Source organism: Phasianus colchicus, chromosome 8 (assembly GCF_987193195.1).
Source record: "Phasianus colchicus chromosome 8, bPhaCol1.hap1.1, whole genome shotgun sequence".
Lineage (NCBI taxonomy): Eukaryota > Metazoa > Chordata > Aves > Galliformes > Phasianidae > Phasianus > Phasianus colchicus.
In genome coordinates, this window is record NC_143443.1 from 13,941,790 (window position 1) to 13,965,885 (window position 24,096).

The 24,096-nt window shown below is 34.3% G+C and overlaps 1 protein-coding gene across 8 annotated transcripts in view; it reads left to right on the forward strand.

Moving 5' to 3' along the window:
* Positions 1–24,096, forward strand: part of KCNMA1 (potassium calcium-activated channel subfamily M alpha 1) — a 446,296-nt gene that overhangs the window by 202,774 nt on the left and 219,426 nt on the right. For all 8 annotated transcript variants that reach the window (XM_090144990.1, XM_090144991.1, XM_090144985.1 and 5 more), the window contains exon 3: positions 4,378–4,439. In XM_090144990.1, the coding sequence (XP_090001116.1) occupies positions 4,378–4,439 (62 nt within the window). The remainder of the gene's footprint in view (positions 1–4,377; positions 4,440–24,096) is intronic.

A 24,096-nucleotide genomic window follows, 5' to 3' on the forward strand; every position in this document is an offset into this window, starting at 1 on the left:
TCTTTTAATCAGACTTATGTTTATTTTTAACTCAATGCTTTAAGTGTAGCTGCTAGCATATGACTTCATGTTTCTCAGTCTTAAACAAACAGTAATTTATTATAAATTAAAAGATTCTTTCCTTACAGAGAAAAGCTATAATAGATGTGTAGCAATTGAAGTGTTGTGCCAAATGCATTGGAATAATAAACAGAGCCAGCAAGCTTCTCCCCATGGCCTACTTATCAAGTGAGGCAATAATTCACATGCATACAAGCTTTTTTCTTCCTGTAGGTTCTAGTTATTGTGAGTTTAGGATATCAGACTGTCTAGTTTTGTACTTCTCATGAAAGATACTATGTTCTCAAAAATATACATCGGCTCCCCAAAAAAATATGTCAAGGACCTAAATTCAAAATAAGCTGGTTACATTCAGCATTTGTGGGTAGGAATACAGCTAAAAACTTTTGCACTTGAGATTTTATCAAATGGATTTATTTATTGTGGAAGGGCATTATTATTTTTATGTAATTTTAATCTGATTTAGGCCTTACTTCTCCCAAACACTTGGCATGTTCAGGTTCATCTTGATGTCTCATTTAGCAAAGAAAAAGTGTGTTTCTCTGCCAGTGGGCTAAAAATGAAGCTTAAGATTCCATTTTCTCCTGATGCGCTGTGATTCTGGGAGACATTATGAATTGTAACGCCAGGTATCTGTGCTGGAATAAGAAAAGAAGAAATAAACCTTCATCTGCAGTACTCTACAATAGGAGAATGGTGTAGTTGTTTTGTGCTATGTCACTGGAGTAGCATGGGTATGTGGAGTATCTTACAAAGGTATTTACATTTTAACGATAGTAATATGAACTGTCACTGAACATTTAAATTACTTAAGCATCTTGGGAAAATATTTAGCCAAGATCCATAAAACATTATTTAAGCATCATAGGATGATTATTAAGAGGATATAATGAAAATGCAATGCTGGTATAAAATTATGCTGGTTTTGTTCCAGAGGTCTGCTTTGGCTAATAGGCAGTGACTGAATATTGTGACCTAATACTTGCTAAGTGAAATAGAAAATCAAAGTCCAACTTTTCTTGTTTAGTTTGCAGAACTTGAAAGAGTGAGAACAATCATAGGGTCCCCATAGGATTCCAAGATTAGTTTCTTAAATTTCATTTTCATCATTAAATGAGATAGTTTTAACATTCTTTATATCAAAACTGCTGGTTTGGATTTTTTTTTGTTGTCATTGTTTAGGAGATACTTATGTTTTGTAATGGTTGTAACAGTATATTACTTTAAAAGTTATTCCACAGAGTGTAGATCAAAAATCACCATTAGGTACTTCAAAGCAAATAATATTTAAATACGATGTTTAAAAGAAGTTTGGGTCAAAAATGTAAGCAGTGTACTCCCAGAAGCTTCAGCAATTTGGTTAACAGTGTTTCTTAAAGAAGACATACTAGAGCTGGATGGTAAATTTGATTCAGGCCCAAACTCTGTGATTGTGTCTGGCATAGAATACTGTGGAGATGGGAGGAATGGGGAGTTAAAGTCAGTTTAATTCCCAGGATCTTAGTTCTGAGAAATATTGGATTTGGGATCACTGCAAATCAGAATTTGCTGTATATTGTCAGATGACAATCAACAAACTCTGCTCACCACATTAATATCTTGTCAGATGCTGATATGGTTTTAATGATTTATTTCATCTTAAAACATCTGTACACATGTGACCAGTAATGCAGCTTAATGAAAGAACACTAGAACTGTAGATATTAACACTTTGAAACTTACGTAGCAAAATGATATCTGAAGAGCTTCATGCTTCATTCCTTGAATTTGGCTGCGTTCTGACTGACTTGGGTTATAAATGCAGCCTGGTCTAGTGGTTGGCAACCCTGCCCCCAGCAGAGGGGGTTGAAGATAGATGATCCTTTAGGTCCTTTTCAACCCAGGATGTTCTATGATTCTATGATAAAGGGTCAAATAAGACAACGAGTACTGCTACTCGGGTAAAATGCTCAATCAGACAGTCAGGAAAAAAAAAAAAAAGATTGTAAAGTATAAGATATAAAAAGGATGAAAAACAAATCTAAGTTTTAAGTTGAATAGAAGATGCAGTGATGACAGATTTTTTTTGAGATTTCTGTTGGAATATATGAGCATGTCTGATGATTTTGGCCATGCAGAACTCAGTAGTTTAATATAGAATTATGATCACGTGTTGCTTCAGATATTGTAATTACAACATTGAGTAATAGCTGAGGGTACAAAAACTTCTAAATTATCATTTAGTAGGTCTACTTAGGACTGACAGATTGTATGTTCTCTTGTATTGCTTGCAGTATGACTGTCAAGCTCCTTCCTAATATGGCAGTTTAGAAAAAAGTGTCTTAAAGTAGTGTAGTTATTAAGAAAATCTCTATTGTTGATGATGTCTTGCTCTTTAAAATAAATGGTTCTTTTATGAATGAAAATCCTTTTCCCTAGAATCTATGTGAAAAGTAGTCTTCACATATAGAACACTATGTTGTGATTAGTGTGCAGAAAAAAAGAAAGATCTGCACAGAAAGCAAACAAAACCATGTTTTTTTTGTTTTTTTTTTTTGTTGTTGTTGTTGGTGGTTTTTTTTTTTTGAGGTGGAAAAAAATTTAGTTTAACAGTTATAAAGAAATTAGTAGCTGGAACAGAATTTCCCTCCAAATTCTTTCATGTGGAGATGAGGTGTTATTGAATCATGAATGGTTCAAGGATTGAGTGAGACAGTCTTTGAGAACTAATTTCTGTGTTCATTAGCCAAATGAAGACTAATAATTTCCAGTGAAAGCTTCTAAGTATAAAGCCTTTACTAGATGAACAAATTTTTGTTTCATTGCTCATCTGCTGCTTGAACAGTTGAGATTGTCAACAAAAGTAGTAATTGTGGTGATAATGCACATTACTTGTGAAATTCAAAGAGATGAATAAATCTGCTCAGTCAGAACTGGAATGACACCATTAGTTCATTTAGCAGATATGCTTGTTTAGATGATGTTTTTTTTAGCCATTACTGACCTAAGTAGTAGTATTTTAACTGAGAATGTGAGAAGCTGCATGTCCACTTACTAGTACCTTGGACTCTCCAGTCCTGAGCTGTCTATTTGTTAGGTTTAAGTCTGTTAGGTCTAAGCAGCTTAAAGCTGCCAAAAGACTAAAGGACATTATGTTTTGATTCTGTAGAGCAGCAAATCAGATACAAGTTTCAGGAGACATAATTTTCCACCTGTTTCTCATCCTTAGTGTACAGACACAGATCTTTTCTGATTTTTTTTCCAGAACAATCATGGTATAGCACATAAAAACTGCTTAATTGTATCCATGTTTTCAGGTTCCAAATTATCCTGTGGATGGCATTGTTCAAGAGGCATAAACTCAGATTTATGATATCAGACATCTGAGTTACATTGGATTCACAAACTTTGTGTACTTCATGATTCTTCAATTCAAAATTAGGGTGCATACATTTCAGTTATGCAGTCCTACTTCAGGTAGGATGTGAAACTAAATGTTCCCACGCTACTGGATGATTTTTTGGAGCCAGTAGACTAGATAATTGTATTGGCTTTATGTTTGGAGAAAATAAAGTTAGAGACAGATGGAGACGGGATTAATCCAGTTTTTGCTATGCTAGCCAGAAAAGCAATTTCTACATTGTTATTGAGGACTGGACGCCATATCTAACAAAATCATTAAAACAAAAACAAAACAAAACAAACAAAAATTTTGTTAAAAAAAAAAAAAATTAAAGCAGGGATAATGGGGCTACAGAGTGCTCTGGTTGTGTATCTGCTGTTATTTTAACCTATTTAAAATTAGTTGTTGTCTCAATGGATGTGATCGTCAAGAAAATATATATGTTTTACATAGCCTTACATTTAACTTGTGGATTTCATGATCACGTATATAAATAAAAAAAAACAGTATAATCTAAGAGCAATCTCATTGTTCTTAGTTTACCCACTACTGATTGGGAGCTTCTTACTGTAGTCCTGGAGTTCTATAAAAGCTATGCTGTGACTTGAATGCCACATGCTGGGATTGCAAGCCACTTGAAATTAAAGAATCTACATCAGTAGAAGTTAGGACTTAGGACTTATTTGTATACTGGATTGCCCAGAGCAGAGCTTCAACTTGTTTGTGGCTACTTTTCAACACAATAAAGCATTCTGTGATAATATATCCTATTTGAAATTCAAGTAGGATTAGTTTTCATAAAGAAAATAACAGCTGAAATACAAATAATGTTATTTTATGATTTATTTTCCTTGTGTTTTGCTTGTGTCTGTTGATGTGTAGAACGACAAATGTTTCACTGTAACACTCTTAATAATTGCTCTTTTCTTTTGTAGGTTGTCTTAGTCTTCGCTCTTAGTATTGGTGCTCTTGTAATATACTTCATAGATTCATCAAAGTGAGTATTGTACATTTTTCTTTCCCTCCTTTCTTACAGCAATTACACGTCTTTATATTGCTCCATTCATCTACTTCAACTCTGAGCTTGGTCTCATTGCCATTGTGAAGAACTCTGTAATACTGCATGGTCTACCAAATAACTCAAGGATGGGGAAAAGATCTTATATAAACTGGATTGAACATATTCACATTGGATTCATAGAAAGGCAGAAAAACTGTGCTTCTGAGTGTTGAGATAACACATATTGTTATGCATACAAACTGCAAAATTTTTATGTTCACTGGGCATATGTAGACTCTTTCAAGTTCAAGACTACAATAATAAACGTAGAGGAAGAATATTTGTGAATAAAATTAGCTTGCAGCAGGAAGAAAAAAATCAGGACACTGACAGAAATGGTTCTGAATAGAACAGAAAGCTTCTGAATGAAGCGTGAGCATTGTTTCTTGCTTTCAGATTTCCACTTCCTGAATTTAAAAGATATGTCCCTAGATAAGGCGAACACTAAAAATTTGCAAAATATCTGAATATATTTTTAATTATGTGTGGACACACCAACATTATAATACCATGTTGTGGCTTTAGCCAGGAAATAAGAAGTTTCATCTTGACTTTAAAGGAGATGTTTTGAGATGAAATGATGTAACTAGGAATATCCTTCCTTTGGTCCCATTCATCCTCCACCCTTATTTTTAGACCAAGCTTGATGCTGGCACTAGTGGAATAGACAAAACAGTAGTCCAAAACAGATGAAACCTGTGATTTAATAAAATATTACTGTTTTGAATTTACTAGTTTGAGAGGATGATATTCTGAAGTATAAACAGCATTTCAAAGCTCTTGACCTTTTTTTTCTAAACTACTTTTCTGCTTACCTTTTCTGCAACAGCTAAGCCATACCTTTTTAATCTAGACAAAACAAGCATAACACAAGAAAGTTAGAGATTTATTTATTTATTTATTTATTTAGTGGAGAGGAACAACTTGTGGAACAATCCAAGTACTTTCGTGAGCTTCCTTGGAGTATGGACAATACTTCTCTCCCCTTAATAGGAGGATTATTTTCTTTAATATTTCACCATTGAAGCATGTAAGCTTTTCTGAAGATGTTTTTAAAACACAGTGCAAAAACTTCAGGGTGTTTTGACATATCCATGTCAAAACTGTCAAGAATAGGTTACTTTAGATTCCTAAGTGTATCATTAGTAAAAGTAATTCCTTTTAGGATCTTGTCAAGTGTAAAATGATGAAGGTGAGAAGTGAGGAAGAATTGCTTCCCCTTTATGACATAACTGAGAAAGTGGAGAATATGTCCTAGCCTGTACGTGATCTAATGTGCATATTGGACAGTGACATATGTGATTGTGTGATTCCTCTTGATAATGCTTTCTATAGCTGTTGTATTCAGCCTGTGCTATTTATACTTAGCCATCATTTGATCTCACATGTACAGTGACAAAAATCAAGTCTTCTATACAGAGCTGAAGACTACTAGTGTAAGCATTTGTCCAGAATAAAATGACAGAGTTTTATTTTTTCCTAATCTGCCAGTAGTTTTCTAGACACAATGGACAGCTATGTCCTTGAAGAAACCCTACATAACTTCGTGCATACAATAAACAACATCAAGAAAGATGGGAACAGCTTACAATACCCTTTTCTTGGATGGTGAGGGAAGGAGAAAAAGTGGTTTGTGTCAAAGACTTGTCATGATTAGTTCCAGTGAAAGACACTGAGGAATTCAGTAAGGCCAGTCCCGCATATGTTACCGATTGTTCCCTCAATTAAAGTAATGGCATAAAGAAGGTAAAAACAGGCAGGCAAAACAAATTTCATTACAACTGAGAGGAGTGTAAACTCTGTGCTTTTGTTTCCTGCATGCCACTGGCTTGAATCATTGTCTCCTAGTTCCACAAGATGTGTATATAACATTTTTTCCATACTAGTAACTAATGGAATATTTCTGTCTTTAAAAATGGAAAATCATTTAGAAGAGAAATTTCTACCTTGGCATCCCTAACAATTAAATCTTGTCACTTCCTGATAGGAAATGTTTCACTTAGTACTAACAAAAAACCTCTTTCCTTCCTTTATTTGTAGCATTTCATTCATAAAATACTGTTTCCTTGGACAATGGTGTTTTTCAATAATAGCAATAGCAGTTAAACATGAAAAATTGCCGGAGGGATTCTGTAAATATTACCCACGTAATTATTTTAATTTTTGAATAATAACCAAAGCATTGACATTTTATATCTTTAATTTTGCTTTCAAAAAAAAAAAAAAGAAAGAAAAATCATAGCACTTATGCAGAAGATTTTTTAAGAAGAAAGTTATTTACTTTTGTACAAGATAGCATCATTTATGCTAATAATGGTTCATTTCCAACTTATGTTTTATGTTTACTTTAAAATTGTTTATAATTTAGTTCTTCAAGGTAAGAAAATACTGCAAGCATCCCTCAATTTTAAGAGTAAAGCTGACAGTCTTCAGTTGGTTCTCTAGTCTGCTGGCTATGCAGCAGTACTACAGAGAGCATGTTGTCTGCAAATACTTTTTCATTTTCCACACATAAGTAGTTTCCACAACTTCCTTCCTTCCTCTGTCCAGTTCAGTTTATTTTTCTGCTTCTAAAAGGTGGTTTAACACATGCACTTGGGATTACTCCTCTGAGTTTTATTGACATCAGCAATGAAGGTGAACTGCCTCTCTTCTTTTGTCATCCTGACATCTGAATTTCATACTTTACTAGTGGCTTGAATAGAGTGGGAAAAAAAAATTGTTTGCTATAATCATCTTTAGGCATGACCAGTAAAAGCACTAGCAAAGACCTTCATAATTTTCCACTAAACTCAGAACTCCCTGTTTTCTCTTTCTTGCAATTTCAGTAGCATGAAAACTGATTATGAATATTCTTTTCTCTGCTTCTGATTTCTCTTCTGGGGTGAAATGCAGTTCACAACCATAGATATGAGCTGTTTCTTTCAGGTGCAGAAATGTGATACTTGTCCTACATAGCTTGCTTTTTAATTACTGAACTATCTCCTGAAGTCTACCTCATTTATTGGTTTTCTTTCCCTTAACATTCAGCATGCGCATAAAAATGTTAGAGCTGATCAATGATGAGGTGAAAACGTATCTCGCTACTTACTTTATATGTTCTGTTCACCTTTGTTTTTCAGTTTAGGCTTTTTTTGGTGTTCATATTTTCAAAGGTATCAGTAGTTATTGCTCAATAGCTATCTTTTCTCCAGTACTGTTCCACATATTATACTTGATTAGAATTGTACATAAAAGTGCCATCTGGCAATGAGTGTAAACCAGCTGAATCTAAGAATAACAGAGACATCGTGAATGGGAAGATTTACACAAATATTCACAGAAGTATATAGGATCACAAGCTAGTTCTCAACTGTTTCTTTCTTAATCAGACAGATTTATTTTTTTTTGTACATAGGAAATAATAATAATAAAAAAACTTTTAGACAACTCTACTTTTTAATATTCTACTTTTCTTAGTATATCTGAGAGGATCGTGGAAGTACTTGCTCTTTTTCAGTACTGATTCTGTAAACTCCCATTTGTGTAGATCTTATGTCCTTTGTCTTATATGTACTGTGAGGAAGATGTGTCTATTCTAGACTTTCCTTAAAATTTCCCAAGTTTCTTAAAAAAATCCTAGATATGTACATGATCTCCAAACTCCTTTAGTCAATTCTGTGACTGAAAGGAGAATGCGTAATTTTAGGCACCACAAATTCAAGTTTAATTAATGCTGATCATCCTCTACTTTGTGGAAGTTGGCTTGATATATTTGGGATTGTATTAATTATGAATTAAACATTGAAGAGAATGTGATTTAAAACAGTTTTACTTGATCAGATTAATTATGTTTAAAGCCTTGTTCTAAGATATGGTTTATTGAGGCTGTGTTTTTTTAATAAGAAGTCACAACGTTAAATTCAAACATTAACCGCAAAATATTTTAAGGAAATAGAAAAAAAAATTAAAGCTATTTTGTTATGTCTATTGCTTAACTACTGGAATTCTGCTTAGAGTGTCACTGTCCATTCTTTGGTATGTTTTTTGTTATTTATACATTAAAAAAAAATCCACATAAATATTTGGCTGTCTGAAAATGCTCTCTCAGTGACACATCACTTACACTATGGTGTTCTGGACTATGAGTTTTAGGAAAAATTCATTCCTTTATTGACTTTCAGTGTCTCTTGTGATATCTTGCAGTTGATTTTTGGCTTGTTTTTATTATTAAGATTGAAGCAGGTCTTTATTGTCTACTTAGTAACAATAGTAGATGGAAACCAAGCTATCAGAGATGCTATTGTTAGAAATTTCTTTAAAAAAAAAAAAAAAAAGCAAAATGAGAAGTCAGGCTTCTTGTTTTTGGGGATTCATTTTGGGCTTTTTGCATGGAAAAACTTTTGGAAGATTGAGTTGAAAATAAGTTGTCTGAGGAATTTGCTGTGTGGCTGCACAGAGAAAAGTGACATTAGCAAAACAACTGCATTTTCTTGCCTTATTTTGCTAGTAGAATAATTTCTTTTTCTGTGTGCCATTTTATTTCAAGTCCATATTAATTTAGATTTTCTGTGGGAATGTTTGAGGATAAATTATGATTTAGCACTATGTTTAGCTTTGCTTTCTTTGCTACTATTGCCGTTTTGTCTTGTGAAAGACATTTAATGTAGCACAGCAAAATATTCTACAAATGGCAAACCTGTGAGGATGGTATATTTAAATGTGCGGATACATTTGCTCACTGCTCAGGAGGATTTATATATCATTTTAGACTGTGTTACCCCTTTTACAAATATGCCTGTGGTATGAAGTTTAACTGAATAGATGGTAAACCTGTAAAAATGCTACACGCGCATACATACACAAAAAGTTTTAGATATCAATCTCATATTTTCATTAAAAGTCATTCAGATTTTCCACATCATCTGGACTAATTGACAACTTTTTGATGCCTTGCTCAGTTTCATGACCCTTAGTGAAAAAGCAATTGAAATTTCAGTTCTAATTTAGACAGTAGTTATATCTGAACTTCCAGTGAATCCCAATGGCCTGACCTGTAATTACTAACATGTCAAAGATGTTCAGAAAAGCAGCTTCCAGAGTAAGTTCAAGTTTTGGATCTTTGATTTAATTTCACAAAATATTCTAATACATTTTATTATAAGCTTCAGGGTACAGCGTGGTTCATTTTTTTTTCATGATGCATGAATTAAATTCTGGAATCTAGTTCAAGGAAATGTTGTTATATGGTATTTACTACTGTTCAAATTGCTGTAATTACAGTGGTCTGTATCTTGGCAAATAGATTAAAACAGTATTATTCTCTCCATAATGAGAATTCTTCAGACATAGTAAAGTCTTGTACAGATCATTCAAATACCCTGTAGTATCCTGCAGCCAATCTTATTCACAATTTTGATTTTTGTTCATCCTATTTTTGTTAATACTGCGGCAACTTCTGACAGTTACTTTGAGATATGATACATTTTGTTTAATGCTAAGGTAAATCTAGGTGGATTTGTTCTCGACATTCTTCCATAGCAGTAACAATGATGACAACAAAGCAGGGAAAAATTAAAGGGGGTTAATTCTTGAAAACAGCTCAATACAGCTTTTAGTATTATCAACTAATCAATAGTCAAACTTAGGGATAGTTCTTAATTTAAAATGTAAAAACTAGATTAGATGTAAATGAATGTCTCCTGGATCATCAACTTTGAAATAGTCTAGTCTTTACCACTATAACAAAAATATAATTTCAACTCTTCCTATTGCTGATTCTTCACAAATAATAGAATGTATCACTTGTAAAGACACAACACATTTTAGAGCACTGAATAAGATTTTTGGTAATAAATAAGGGCAGACACAGCTAATTTTAACTTTACTGTGTTTGTAGTAGATAGCTAAGTGTACATCACTGATGGCTTAATCTAAAAGCAGTTTGCAGAAGAAAGTCTTATCAGTTGCACTGAATATAAATTTTCCTCATTTCTCAGTGCAGTTTTGTAGGAAAATATCCATAGGTAAGATTCAGTGGTCACTGTTGCATTCATAATGCTACATTTTGAGGGACGGTGATTATGAAATGTAGTGCAGAGACTGCAGAATAGCAGAAAGATTATGGTCTTTGTTAGGTACAGATTGTATTAACCATGGGAGAAATCCAGTAGCAACAGTAATGTGATTATTTTAAGGCAAAAAGCAAAAGAAGCAAGCCATAATAAGGGGGAAATAAAAACTGAACAAATAGTTATTCTTCATATATTCATAAATACTAAGCTGTCAACTGCAGGGTCACATTGCAAGAAATGTTATCTGTGAAGTTTTTAGATTTCATAAATTATAGCTTTTGAAATCTCACCTGAATTGCGGTGTAAGGAATGTCTGAAGAAATTCAAAAGCAGTTGCATAATTACCAGTGTTAACATAAGTAGTGCATGGCAAGATGTAAGATGTGATAGTTCTGTTTGATATTCTTATTAGAGGATTGGGTATGACTGTATGTTTCCTAGATTCATTGGTAGATATTTGTTTCTTGTGATACAGCAATCAATTATTACAGGAATTTTCTTAAACAGTTCAAAATGTCAAATATAATGAAACATTCATGTGGAATTTAGATGCATGTTTTCTGTGTTATCCATGTCACAGCTTATATGTAATAAAATTTGGAAAACACTACCTGAATATTTTCTAGTGCTATTCAGCTAAATTACTAATATAAATAGAGTTGTTCTTCTGTATTGTTTATTATATTGAGGAAGTAACATTGGATTAAAATGATTTCCAGTAGATGTCCTACGTAGGAAATATGCAAGCATACTTTTTTCTCAAAACAGAACAACCCAATTAAGTTTCTATTAATCAGGACAGGTAGTTTGTGCTTCTTAAATAGTGAAAACTAGTTAATTATTTGTTGAATATAAGTTAAATGATAAATATTCTGGATAGTTTTCAGATAAAATGCCCAACCTCCCAATGTTTCTTTCTATAATTGGCATATGAAGCTTTTGGGAAATATTTGGTTACTGTTTTGTACTTCTTGGTGTCACTTAGGAATCACCATACATAGTCTTGAATTAAAATTGAATCGTCACAGAACCATAGAATGTCCTGGGTTGAAAAGGACCATAATGACCATCTAGTTTCAACACCCCTGCTAAGTGCAGGGTCACCAACCACTAGACCAGACTGCCCAGAACCACATCCAGCCTGTCCTTGAATGCCTACAGGGATGGCGCATCCACAACCTCTCTGTGCAACCTGTTCCAGTGCATCACCACCCTCTATGTGAAAAACTTCCTCCTAATATCTAACCTTAACCTCCCCTGTCTTAGTTTAAAAAATTTTCTCCTTGTTCTATCACTGTCCACCCTCATATACAGTCATTCTCCCTCCTGCTTATACACTCCTTTCAAGCATTGAAAGGCCACAATGAGGTCTCCCCAGAGCCTTCTCTTCTCCAAGCTAAACAAGCCAAATTCCCTCAACTTATCTTCATAGGAAAGGTGCTCCAGCCTCTGATAATCTTAGCAGAGGGCTGGAACACTTTTTGTGGTCCTCCTCTGGACCCATTCCAAGAGCTCCACATCATTCTTCTGCTGGGGGCCCCAGGCGTGGACACAGTACTCCAGATGGGGCCTCACCTCCTTCTCCCTGCTGGCCACTCTTCTTTTAATGCAACCTAGAACATAGTTGGCCTTCCGGGCTGCAGGCCATCTTCGTGTCTACCTGAACAGCCAAGTCCTTCTTCACAGGGCTGCTTTCAGGGGTTCTTCTCCCAGTTTGTGTAAATACTGGTGATTCACCCAGCCGAAGTGCAACACATTGCATTTGGCCTTGTTGAACCTCATTAGGTTCTCATGGGCCAATTTTCCAGCCTGTCTAGGTCCCTCTGGGTGGCTTCCCTTCCTTCCAATGTATCAACTGCACCACTCAGCTTGGTGTCATAACTGGTAGGTTTTATATAAGTAGTATTGAAATTTCTGAAAACCATCTAAAAATAAAAATATGGATAAATAAACTAATGGCATAAATTATGTCTGTTTTCTATATGTTGTCCTGGAAACAAGCCATTATCATCTTCTATTTGGTTTATTTTCAGCATTTTACTAACCAGTTTATATTTCAAGGCAAAATTATTTTAGATGTTTTGTAGTTGATGCAGAATCTGAATTGTTTAGACTGGAAGGGACCTTGAGAGATTGCTTAGTCCAACCATTTGCTTCAAACAGGTTTAGGCCTCTGTCCAGTTGACTTTTGAATTTCCATCCCAAGATGAAGACCTGCAATCTGGGCAACCTGTTCTAGTGTTTTATCACTCTCATGTTAGTTGGAATTTCATGTATATTGGTTAATATCATTTCCTCTTGTCCTGTCATTGGGTACCAGAGTCTGGACCTTTCTTTGCTCCCAAAGGAGACTCCATCAGTTATTTATACACATTGATAAAATCCTGCTGAGCCTTCTCATCTCCAAAAAATAAAAAAATAAAAATAAAAATAGTCCCAGCATTCTCAGTCTCTCCTTATATGATAGATATTGTAGTCCTTTAATCATTTCATGGCCCTTCACTGATTTCACATTTGCCTGTTTCTCCTGTTTGGTGGGCGGATCAAGACCTCCAGATATGGCCTCCTCAGTGCTTAGCAGCAAGAAAGATCATGTTCCTCAATATGCTGGAGATACATTCCCTGATGTAGCTCAGGATGCTGCTGACCTTTAACACTAGAGCAGACTGCTGACCCATGTTGATCTTGTCTACTGGGACCCCAAGATCCTTTTCTGCAGAGTTGCTTTACATCTGTAGCCAGATACATACCAAGGAATCACTGAAGTTCAGGAGCATCTTTTTATTATTATTATTATTATTTAATTTTTTGTTCAGTAGGGGGACGTGAAAAGATACTGCCTGTTGTTCATCACTCTTAGGGACAGATGGAGGAAATTCAGCTCTAAATTAAGTGCTATCTCTTTGAAATAGTCTGTCAGCTATATTTACATAGTAAGACTGCTCCAAGGGAGCAGGATTTTACAGTAAAATCTTGTTTCCTATTTTTTGTGGGGGAGGGATTGAAAAGATTAACAGCAGCGCAATTTCTAGACAAATACAATAGAGTATCTGTATCCTGGATGAGCCCTCAGAGCATGCTTTTTTTTTTTCTTCTCCTTTTCCCTACACCATTGTATCAGAAATATGCAGAAAAAATAAAGAGAGATGAGAAAAACAATGATTGAAAGTTCAGAAAACTTATTGTGATGGATAAATGAAAAGAAGGGGGAGTGATTCATGTAGGATTTGTTCAGGATGAATTATCCTCCTGAAAACTTTTTTAAAACTTACTTTCTGATGTACCTCAGAGGTCTGCTGATAGTCAAAGGCACTTTCTTGGTCTCAATTGTTTTTCCTGTATTTTTCTGTTCTGAATCTCTTTAGATTTCTGTGTTTGCTCTTCTCTTTAATCTTTCTAAATTTCAGTAATGAGATGCCTAAATGTTTTGTCTAGTTCTTTCTCTCTCTTGCTTCAGTTCTTCACTTTTATTGCTTTCAGTTCTTTTGAATATGATGTGATAGGCTTCCTGTTTAAAGAAATGGGAGAAAATACAGAAAAAAGTTTACAAAAAAAATTACCAAAAAGCCCTTTAAGTTGTAATTTATGCACGTAGATTGGAAATTAGCAACTAGCAGCCTCTTTATTCCCAGCAGAGCTGGGCTGAAATTTACCTTTCCTATGAGATTTGTTATACTAATATGGGAAACTAAAGGAGGTGAGTGTATCTAGAAGCTCCTTGGTGACACCACAAATGCTCTGATGTGTAACAACAGGCTAATGCCAACACAGAATATCTCTCCTGTGTTATCAAAGTTGCAGACAGATCTAGATCTTCAATGTGTTTTTGTCTAGTGCTGTCTTCAGACATGATGAATTGTAGGAATTTTTATTCAGTGGATTGGTGTTAGAGTGGTTATTCTAGTGCTATGTTTAGTGAGTTGCTAACTTGAACGTATTTTGACTATTTTAATATATTGCACCTTTTCTAGCAAATGTTTGTCTATACAACGAATAATTGAGACATAGAATTTAGTTTTATTGCTAAAAACTGAATAATCTGCAATTTATTTTTTTAATTCTTTGGAGATTCTGTGTACTTGTTGGATTCTGGCTTAGCTTGCTATTCCAACATATCTAACATATTAGTGATCATAATAACTAAGTTACGTAGTTTGGATGAAATTTAAATTGAATGCGTTCCTTAAAATATTTTGCAAATTATGAATACCTTTTACTGTGGTGTTGCTTTTTTTTGGTGTATTGTGTGTTTCCATGGTCTAGCATATGATTGTTCTTTCAAATATCTTTTTCCACCAAAAAAGGAAGGAAGATGCATCACATTCTATTACTCAATTTCTAATCCAATGACAGCAGCATGTTTCTCTTATGTAATTTAATCTTCACTCTTTTACAGCAGTAGAAGTTTGGACTTTTTGGAACTTTTTTGAATCCTTTTTTTTTTTTTTTTCAGGTTCTTTAGATCTGAACCCAACTTTTACAGCATTTTCTATTTAGTTTACTTGCCATCAATTGATTTTTATTCAAATTTTGTACATTTTCAAAAAATCTATAGTTGTAAAATTCCTCTATGCCTGTTGTTAAACCATCCAGGTACTGTCCAGAGGATGATGTGTTATTTTGTTTATTTGATTATTTTGATTTATTTATATCCTGCCCTTGCAATGTCATTGGCATAAGATGTTCTTAACCCCTGCAGTTTGCCCCTGCACTTTGCCTTCCTTATCATTTCTTCCCTTAAACAAAATTTGAATATGATCACAAATTCATCAATTTTGTTCGCTCATTTTTCTTATGTGATGCAGGTAAACAGTATTGAGTACTCTGAGCAATGAAGACGTATTTACTGTAGCCAAATATTCTGTTTTACTGTGCTACATATGACCATAGAAGCTTCAGAATTCCAAATTCAGTTCTTGAAGTGGGCCTGCAAATGTTTTAATTCACGCTGTTTGACTAATAACACTTAATTTCTTTCAAAATAAAATTGGGCTTGATTGGGCTTGATTCTGACCACTACTTCTCTGTTTCATGAGACATGCAGACCATCTTTTTGAGTTTTAGCTGGCTCAGATTATGCAATTCAATCCTACTGGCAGAATTTCAAATGAAGTCCATTTTCTAGCGGTGACATACAGCAAATACAGTGAAGTTTGGAACTGTATGAATAAACTATTAGCTAGGTGAGTGAAAAGGAGCTTAAGGACAATAGGTTTCAAATACATGTTGTATGGAGAACTTTAGACACTGATTTTTCAGCTGTTTTTACAATATGCACACATGTATGCAGTGTTATCCTTTTGGTACTAGTTTGGTCTATCCTGATTATGAACGCTAGCTGTAAAGCTGCAAAAGATAGCATCTTTTTTTTTTTTTTTTTTTAACTTGACACTAATAATGCGGTGATTGGTGTAAACATGAACTGTAATAAATGTTGTATAGATTCATGTTGAAATCCTCATGTTTCCATCTTCCATGAAATCCTCATGTTTCCATGTTTCCATCTTTTCTCTGGAAAAAAAAACATCCTACTATGAAGAATCTAGGTTGTACTATTATTTCTGAGTGCTAAAACTCCCTAATACTTCCTGAAATATTTTAAGAAATTTTTTTTTTCCTTCTTGCTTTAATTCTTTTTAACTCCGTGTTTCCTGGTCACAAAGAATGTCCAGGATGATGCCAGCAACTAGTTTTTGTAGACAGAGAGAGACTGTTGCAACATATGTGTTATTGTATCTTGTACAAATGAAATCTTCCATTGGTTTCCTAGAACGTTTTCCAGTTCTGTAGTTGCAACTCGTTCATTGGCTCTGATGTGGAGGTACTGTTCGTGGCACATCAGACTTTTTGCAGTCTTAATTGATGTATGTAGTTTTGGACAGAGCATTACTGGGAATTCAAGTGATTTTTCAGCAGTTTTTCTATCATTCTCAGATGAAAGTGAAGAAAAAGCTATAGAGTTTTCCTCATTCCATTTTTTTTTTCTTTTTTTTCTTTTTTTTTTCTCCTTTTTTTTTTTTTTTTAACATAATAACATGATGAAAAGGTGACTTGTGGAGTCTGCAATGCTGAAAGACTGAAATACCGAAGACTATTTTTTTTTTTCTGCAAGGAGCTGAGCCTGCAGCACAGCAAGGGTGCCAGTAAGATTTCAATCTTTTTTTTTTTTTTTTTTTCATAGAAAATACTCTTGATAAAAAGTTGACTTTTAACACACTCACCCGTATAACAGTTTTTCTCATTTGTAATGATAAACTCAGAGGGACTGAAATGATTCCGAAATGGATTCAGGAATGAGGAAGAAATGTGATGCTTTCTGGCCAAGGGCAGACTCTTCATAATTTATCGCTCTGCAGTTCAAGGTAATTCAGACAAGAGTTTGGTCTTTCAGTATATCTGATCTGTGAGGAGTAGATTTTTTTTTTTTAATTCAGAGACAGTGTAGGCACACAGGAATGCTTTTGACAATGTACAGAGAAATGTTAGCATTTCACAGCTTATTGGGAAAGGAGTAACAAATGCAACAAGTATTTAGTTTCAGTACTTAAAAAGTAGAAAAATCTCTCACTTGTTGTGTGGCAGATCAGTTATGTGATCTCTACAGCAAATAACATTCATGGCAAGAAAGTTAAATTGGTGATTTTAGATCTGTTCTTAAGAAGTAGACTTGAAGTCATGAAAATAGATATTGTTCCCCAGAAAAGCCACAGTGTTTGAGAGAACAGTTAATTATGATTTTATTTCCTACGTGTTTTACTGTCTGCTACACTGTCCCTTCCTGCAAATCTGCACGGGAATGTTTGTGATGACTTTTAGATATAGAGAAATAATAGAAATTATAGCAGTGAAAACTGAGCATCTGATAATCCAGCTTCATTTCTTCATCAGTTTGCACTACAAAGTGAAAATATGCTTTTGAGGAGCAAATTATTTTTATCTAAGATTCTGCCACATGTATTTATTTAATTTGAATGCTGTTGTGCTTCATATAGGATACCCGAGCTCCATAAACAGGAAGGAAATTGAAAAAGACAGTCTCTTGGTAAAGAATGTATAGCAGAATCATAGAACGGCTCAGCTTGGAGGGGTCTTTAAAGATCATGTAGTTCCAACCCCTTTGTCATGTGCAGGGTTGCCAAACTCTAGATCAGGCTTCCCCATCCATCTGGTCTTTAATTCTTCCAGAGATAGTGCACCCTCAACCTATCTGGGCAACCTGTTCCAGTGCCTCACCATCCTCTGAGTAAAAAATCTACATTCTTTTAGTTTAAAGCCATACTCCCTTGTAAAAAGTTGGTCCCCCTCCTCTTTATAAGCTCCCATCAAGTACTAGAAGGCTGCAATGCAGTCTCCCTGGAACCTTCTTCAGACTGAACAAGCCCATATCTCTCAACCTTTCTTCATAAGAGAAGTCTTCCAGCACTTTGGTGATCTTTGTGTGCATCTGTCTTGTGCTGGGGGCCACAGGCCTGGACACAATACTTTAGATAAGGCCTCACAAGGGCAGAGTAGAGGACAATCACTTCCCTGCTGGCCATCCCTCTGCTAATGCAGCCCAGGAAACTGTTGGCCTTACAGAATGCAAGTACACACTGCTGGCTCATGTCCAGCTTTTTGTCCATCAGGACCCCAAGTCCTCCTGCACAGGGCTGCTTTCAATGATTATTGTTTTACCTGGCAGTTTTTCATGAAGCAAGTGCCCAATAATGAGGGCGCTGGAACTTGCTTGTATTCATTGTACTTCCATGCCAGACTGTATCTCCTTCCCAATTAATTGCTTCTGCATCAGATTAAGGCATCAAGATAAACAGGGTGAAAAAGTTTTGCATATTGGCACTTTCTTTTAGTTGATTCCTGACTCTCTTCACTGTTTTCTAACTCTGTTTTGGGGAGATTGTCCCTGCAAGTTTCAAATTTCACTAGTTTTTCTAGAGCAGGATCTCAAATTTTGATTTGTGAGAGAACAAGAAAAGTCTAATTGTGCTTTAATTCCCCTGAAAGCTTTGAGCAGATGCCTGGCATAATCATTCAACTCTAGAAAGCCATATTTCTTTAAAAAAATGTTTTAAGTTCTTTAGTTTATCCTCCACCAGACTGCTTGCATAAATCTTGCGTTCGTTGTGATAGCATGCTCAATTCACATCTCTGCAGGAACTGGTATGTATATGAGGACAGGAAAACTGCTACCTCAAAACCCCAGAGCCACCGTCCTTTTCAAATCTCTTAAAATGATCAGTAATGTAAGAAATATAGTTAAGAGTAAGTTTAAATTAGCGTGTAACCATAGCTTAGATTCACTGGGAACAAGTTCGTGTTTATTTTCACAATGTACTGGATGTGGATCAGATTTTTTGCATTCTTCATTTCACTTTCTCTCTTTTTACAAACTCATGCTTGATGCATGTTTCCAGTATTCCTGTGGGGGTGTATTTTTAAATTATATTTAAAATTCATGAAAAATTCATAACAGTAATTCTGTATAGGTTAGAATCTTTTGCTAGTATTCCCTTCATCTTTTTAAGTTAAACTTTGCTTTTTTTTTTTTTTTTTTTTTTTTTGTATGTTTCATTCTAAATCATCTGAAAATGCATTTGCAAATATTTCATTCCATGTTTTCTTTCCCTGTGGATAGTTTAGTTATGCACACTTTTTTTAACAATATGACTGGACAAGGTTATGAATCTGATATAAAATAGGGGATAACTCAGACGAGGTTTTTAAAAGACTGGATACCTTTCTCAAATATATATTTTTCTACACAACTGTTACCAAAATGTGACTTGTGTGGAAGATTGCATTTTAGAGTTGAGTTTGAATGTATAATCGGTGTCATATCCCCTGTTTTTCAAACTACAGATAAAAATAAAGATATGACCTCTTTTCCTTTTTATCCTTCCTTTTCTCCTGACAGCTTGACAAATTGTAGCTTTTGGGACACCCCAGTCGTTGATGAGTCATTTGTGCTTAAAAATAGAATTCCTTGCAGCAAGGACACCCATTCCACTTTTGACGCATATGTTGTTTCTAACAGAGTCATAGGGCCAATTATGCCATGTTAACTAAGCAAACAAGGAAAACAAAGCTCTTTCTTCAGTAAATATCAGACCAATATCCAACTGCAATGAAAGAAGAGAAAGGAAATCCCATGTATGTGAATGTGAATTCCTGTGTGCTTCGTTCTTTCTCTCTTTTTTTTTTTTCTCCATTCTCCTAAATGAAACCAACTTACTTTAGTCTTTCATAGGTAATTAGTGCAATTTAATTCTTTTTTAAGCTCTAACAGAACATCAGCTTCATAAAAATTGTGAGGTCTGATTGGTGTGTACAGAAGAAAATTGCTAATGGAACATCACAATTTTGTTATCCTTTTAGCTGTGAAGTATTCAAAATAAGCACAGCCAGAGTGCTGTAAGAGAACAGTGATCAACTGATCAGCTGTATTCAGCATAAGGTGCCAATGATGGGGTAGCCTATACAAGCCTCAATATGATAGGGATTATTTAATGTGGTTATTTGCTGCTTTGAGATCTTGCTTATTTAACGACTATCTTGTGCAATTAGGGAGAGAAAGGCAGATTCGGTTCTTCAGTAAAATTGTTAGTACATGATGTATTTATGCATCTGGTAGTGTTAGGAATGTTTTGGCCTCAAAACTGAGGGCCAGCCACTTGTATGGAATACTTTGAAGGTACATGAAAACAGATCAATAAAAAATTCTGAAAATTTGCAGACTCCTTTTTCTCTCAAAGGTTCTATGTTCTCGTGAACACTAAGAGATAGTGAATTCTATGCAAGTTGGTCCATTTCTGACATCTGTAAAATAATTCTTAAAATCCGGGACATTGCAGGAGTGTTCTAGAGACACTGTTATGTCTTTAAGATTCATTGGTAATGGAAGTTTCTTACTCTGATGCTAATAGCCGTAAACAATATTATACTGGTGATATGTGTTGTTTTTATTAACCTCTTGAATTTAATGTTTTCTCAAAGTAGGAGAATTTCCTACTCACATGCAATTCTTTAAATCTGTATGAATTATACTTCCTCTCTGTTGAAAAAAAAAAATTAGGCCACTGAAATACACAAGGCTGGGACACCTGGGACTGTTCAGTCGAGGGAAGAGAAGGCTGAGAGGGGATCTCATCACTGTTTATAAATATTGAAAGTTTAGGAGTCAAGTTGATGGGGGCAGACTCTTTTCCGTGGCATGCAGCAATAGAACAAAGGGCAACAGGCAAAAGAAGGAACACAGGAAGTTCCATACTAATGCAAGGAAGAGCTTGTTTACTGTCAAAATGACAGAGTGCTGGAAAAGGCTGCCCAAAGAGGTTATGGAGTCTCCTTCTCTGGAGATACTGAAGACCCATCTGGACACCTTCCTTTTATGACCGACTATAGGGAATATACTTAAGCAGGGGATTGAACTTAATGATCTTCAGATCTTCCAACCCCTATGATTCTGTGATCTTTATGTCTTTAGGAGTAAGCAATATCACTATGGGTAAGGTCCATTTCAGCAAAAGTCTCTTGGGTAGCAAATTTAAAAAAGAGAAGACAGTACTGAAGCTAACAGTTAAGATACAGTTATTTGCAGAAAATTCATTACTCATTGCATGTAATCTTTCAAAAGTACACTAATCCTAAAAATAACCTACTTGATAATTTAGATTTGTATTTAGTGACAGACATTATATTGCCAGCATAAAATTCAGATGAGAAATATGTAGAATAAATAATATTTTAAAAATAAAATGAAAATAAAATTAAATGTAGTTCTCCCATTCTGAACATCTGTCAGACTGCATAAAGTTGTTATATCACTTTCTCAGTTAAGTGTTGCAAGAGTAGAATAAAGGTCAAAAATTGAAGTGAAAGTAACTTCAATATTATCTAAAATTAAAATTAATTTGTAAAAGTCTACCTGGAAAATTCTTTTGAATGATAAGCTCTAACTGGAGGAAACGCTAGTGGAAATGGATTTTATTGCCTACTGATATTGAAAATTTTATAAATTAGAAATAATGCTGAGTTAAAATCATCATGACTACTCTCGCTGACTGCTTATCCATTATATAATTATGGAATATTTCACATTTTTATATTATGCTTAAATGCATGTGACATTATTGTCTAAAGTATTTCTAAATACTTTTAATTACCAGATTTCTGTTGTAGACTGGAGTTAAGGCTAAAAAAGTTTGTGAAATACCATTGGTTTTGGAAGCTAAGGTGAAAGACTTAGCATGATTTATTTGCTATTTTTCTTAAAATAGACCTTCGTGTAGTATTATTCTTCAGACTTGTATTTTCTGATCAGAAATCTTTTCAGATTTCATTTTAAAGGTATGATGTGATATGAAGCATTCCATTTATCCAGAACACTACACATAGTGATTAACAGAACTTGCTGTTGAAAAATGGGTAAACTCTCAATTATTTTAGTTTCATCTTCCTGTTAGCTTCCTTTTTTTTTTTTTTTTTCCTGTAAATGGTCTTTGCACAGCAATGTTTTCCACAGATTCCTCTAGACATGTGCAAACTGCATTTCAATATCTTCTCCCTCCCCCCCCCTTTTTTTTTTAATTAACTGAATCTCAACTCATTTTTATATATTTCAAAATAGTACAAGTTTTTACACCTGGAATCCTTATTGCAGCTTGTTTTTTTTAAAAAGAAAACAACTGTTCTGTATTTTCAATTTATTTCTAATATTCAAGAATTTTGCAGTCAAAATTGTACACTAGTGGGCATTAATATTTTGGTAATTTCAAGTATTTGCATTTTCTCCTTCTTCTCTGGTTATTCATGAAAGGCAAGAATTATGAAAGGTATAGTTGATGTAATGCTCAGCAATTACTGCTGTCCATTTAGCCAAATAAAAAACAATGCTATCAGTAAGGAAGAAAACTTGTCCTGTAGTTCATGTTGTAGAAATTGATTATTTTTTTAACTGAAGCTGAAGATTAATTAACTTTTTTTACACTAGTAAAAGCAATCTTCATTGAGAGCTGTATTCATGTTTGGGTATTATATGTGTGTGTTAGCACACACTGCATAATAAGTTATGTGTGCATAAAGAAATCCAATTTCCCAAAATGTGCTTTTAGAGCTTTTATTGATATGAATAATCTGTGCACAGATTAGCACAGTACCTTCCCTCAAATACGTATATATTCTCTTTCTTCAACCAGTTTGTCTCACCATTCCTGTGATGTACGGAACACAAACAGAAAGGTACAAAACTGTAATGAATAGAATTAAAAAGGTGTTTCAGATATTTTTGCTGTAGTAGCATTAGTTCATGATTGGTTAGAAAAATTTGTAGGAGGAGAAAATGTAGAATACTAGGGCACACTCTGGAAAACATTAGAAAGAAGGAGTTGTTATTCTCAGATACTGGTTTTGGTGTTTAGAATATAAAAAACATAATGGTCAATAATCTCAGGATCTATTGTTTGATTGTATAATCTGGAAATAAATCATCCTCTTATTGAATCTAAGAAAGATAAATATAGTTTCCTACAAGATGTCACTGCATATTGTATGAAATGTAGACCAGTGGATATAAACAGTATTGTTTGGAATATGTGTGTTGGCTTTTTTATTTTCAAGTACTGTTGCTTAGCCACTGGATTATGAACACTGATGGGATGTATTTTCCAGGACTTAAATGGAAATGAGTCTATATTCCACTTAAACTACTGAATTCCTTAAGTAGAAGGGAGGATGCTTGTTTCTGTTTTCTGTCAACCTAATATTTCTGATTAAGCTGTGTAGGATTAGCTAATTTTGAAACAAAGTTGATGGGGTTTTTATGCAGTGATCTTTTCTTAGGTAAGTATGGTAGCACTGAAGCAGATAAAACGCAGAAAGGATAAATATTTTTTGAAAGATATTAGAAAGTGTGATTAATCAGGAAATGAGGTGTTATATGCATTACTTCAATCCTAAAACTGTGTTCCAAAGAGAAAGCACAGATCCTCTATCTGGCCATCCAGAAGTTAAGTGAGATTTGCAAATCAAACCTGGATTCTTTTTTGCAGTCATCATTAACACTGATGATTTTACAGTTGAATTCTAAATTAGAATTTGATGGGATATACTTCCAGAACATAGGTAGAGGTTACTCTCCTATGTGTATGCCTATGTGTATGTATGAAATACGAAGAACTCAGTGAGAACATATATTCAAAGATGTGCTGTTTGTAGAAAAGGTTCTGCCTTTGCACAGCAGTTTTTCTGCTAGTAATTATTAGGGTGTTTTTTTTTTTTTTTTAACATACATTGTAAGTCCACCAATCTGCTTGATTTTTTGTATAGTGTATAGAAATAATTGGAAATAAATAAGGGAAATAATTGTTTTTCTACAGTTGATTGTAACATTTCAGTTTCAAATGATGTGGGAATGAACTTTCCCTGCTTTTTAACAGAAGATTTTGAATTATTTTTTTTTTTCCTCCCTGGCTTGTCATTGTACCTCTGCATCCAGTATCATTGGATTCAACATCATCTACGTAAGGAAAACCAGAAATGTATCAAAT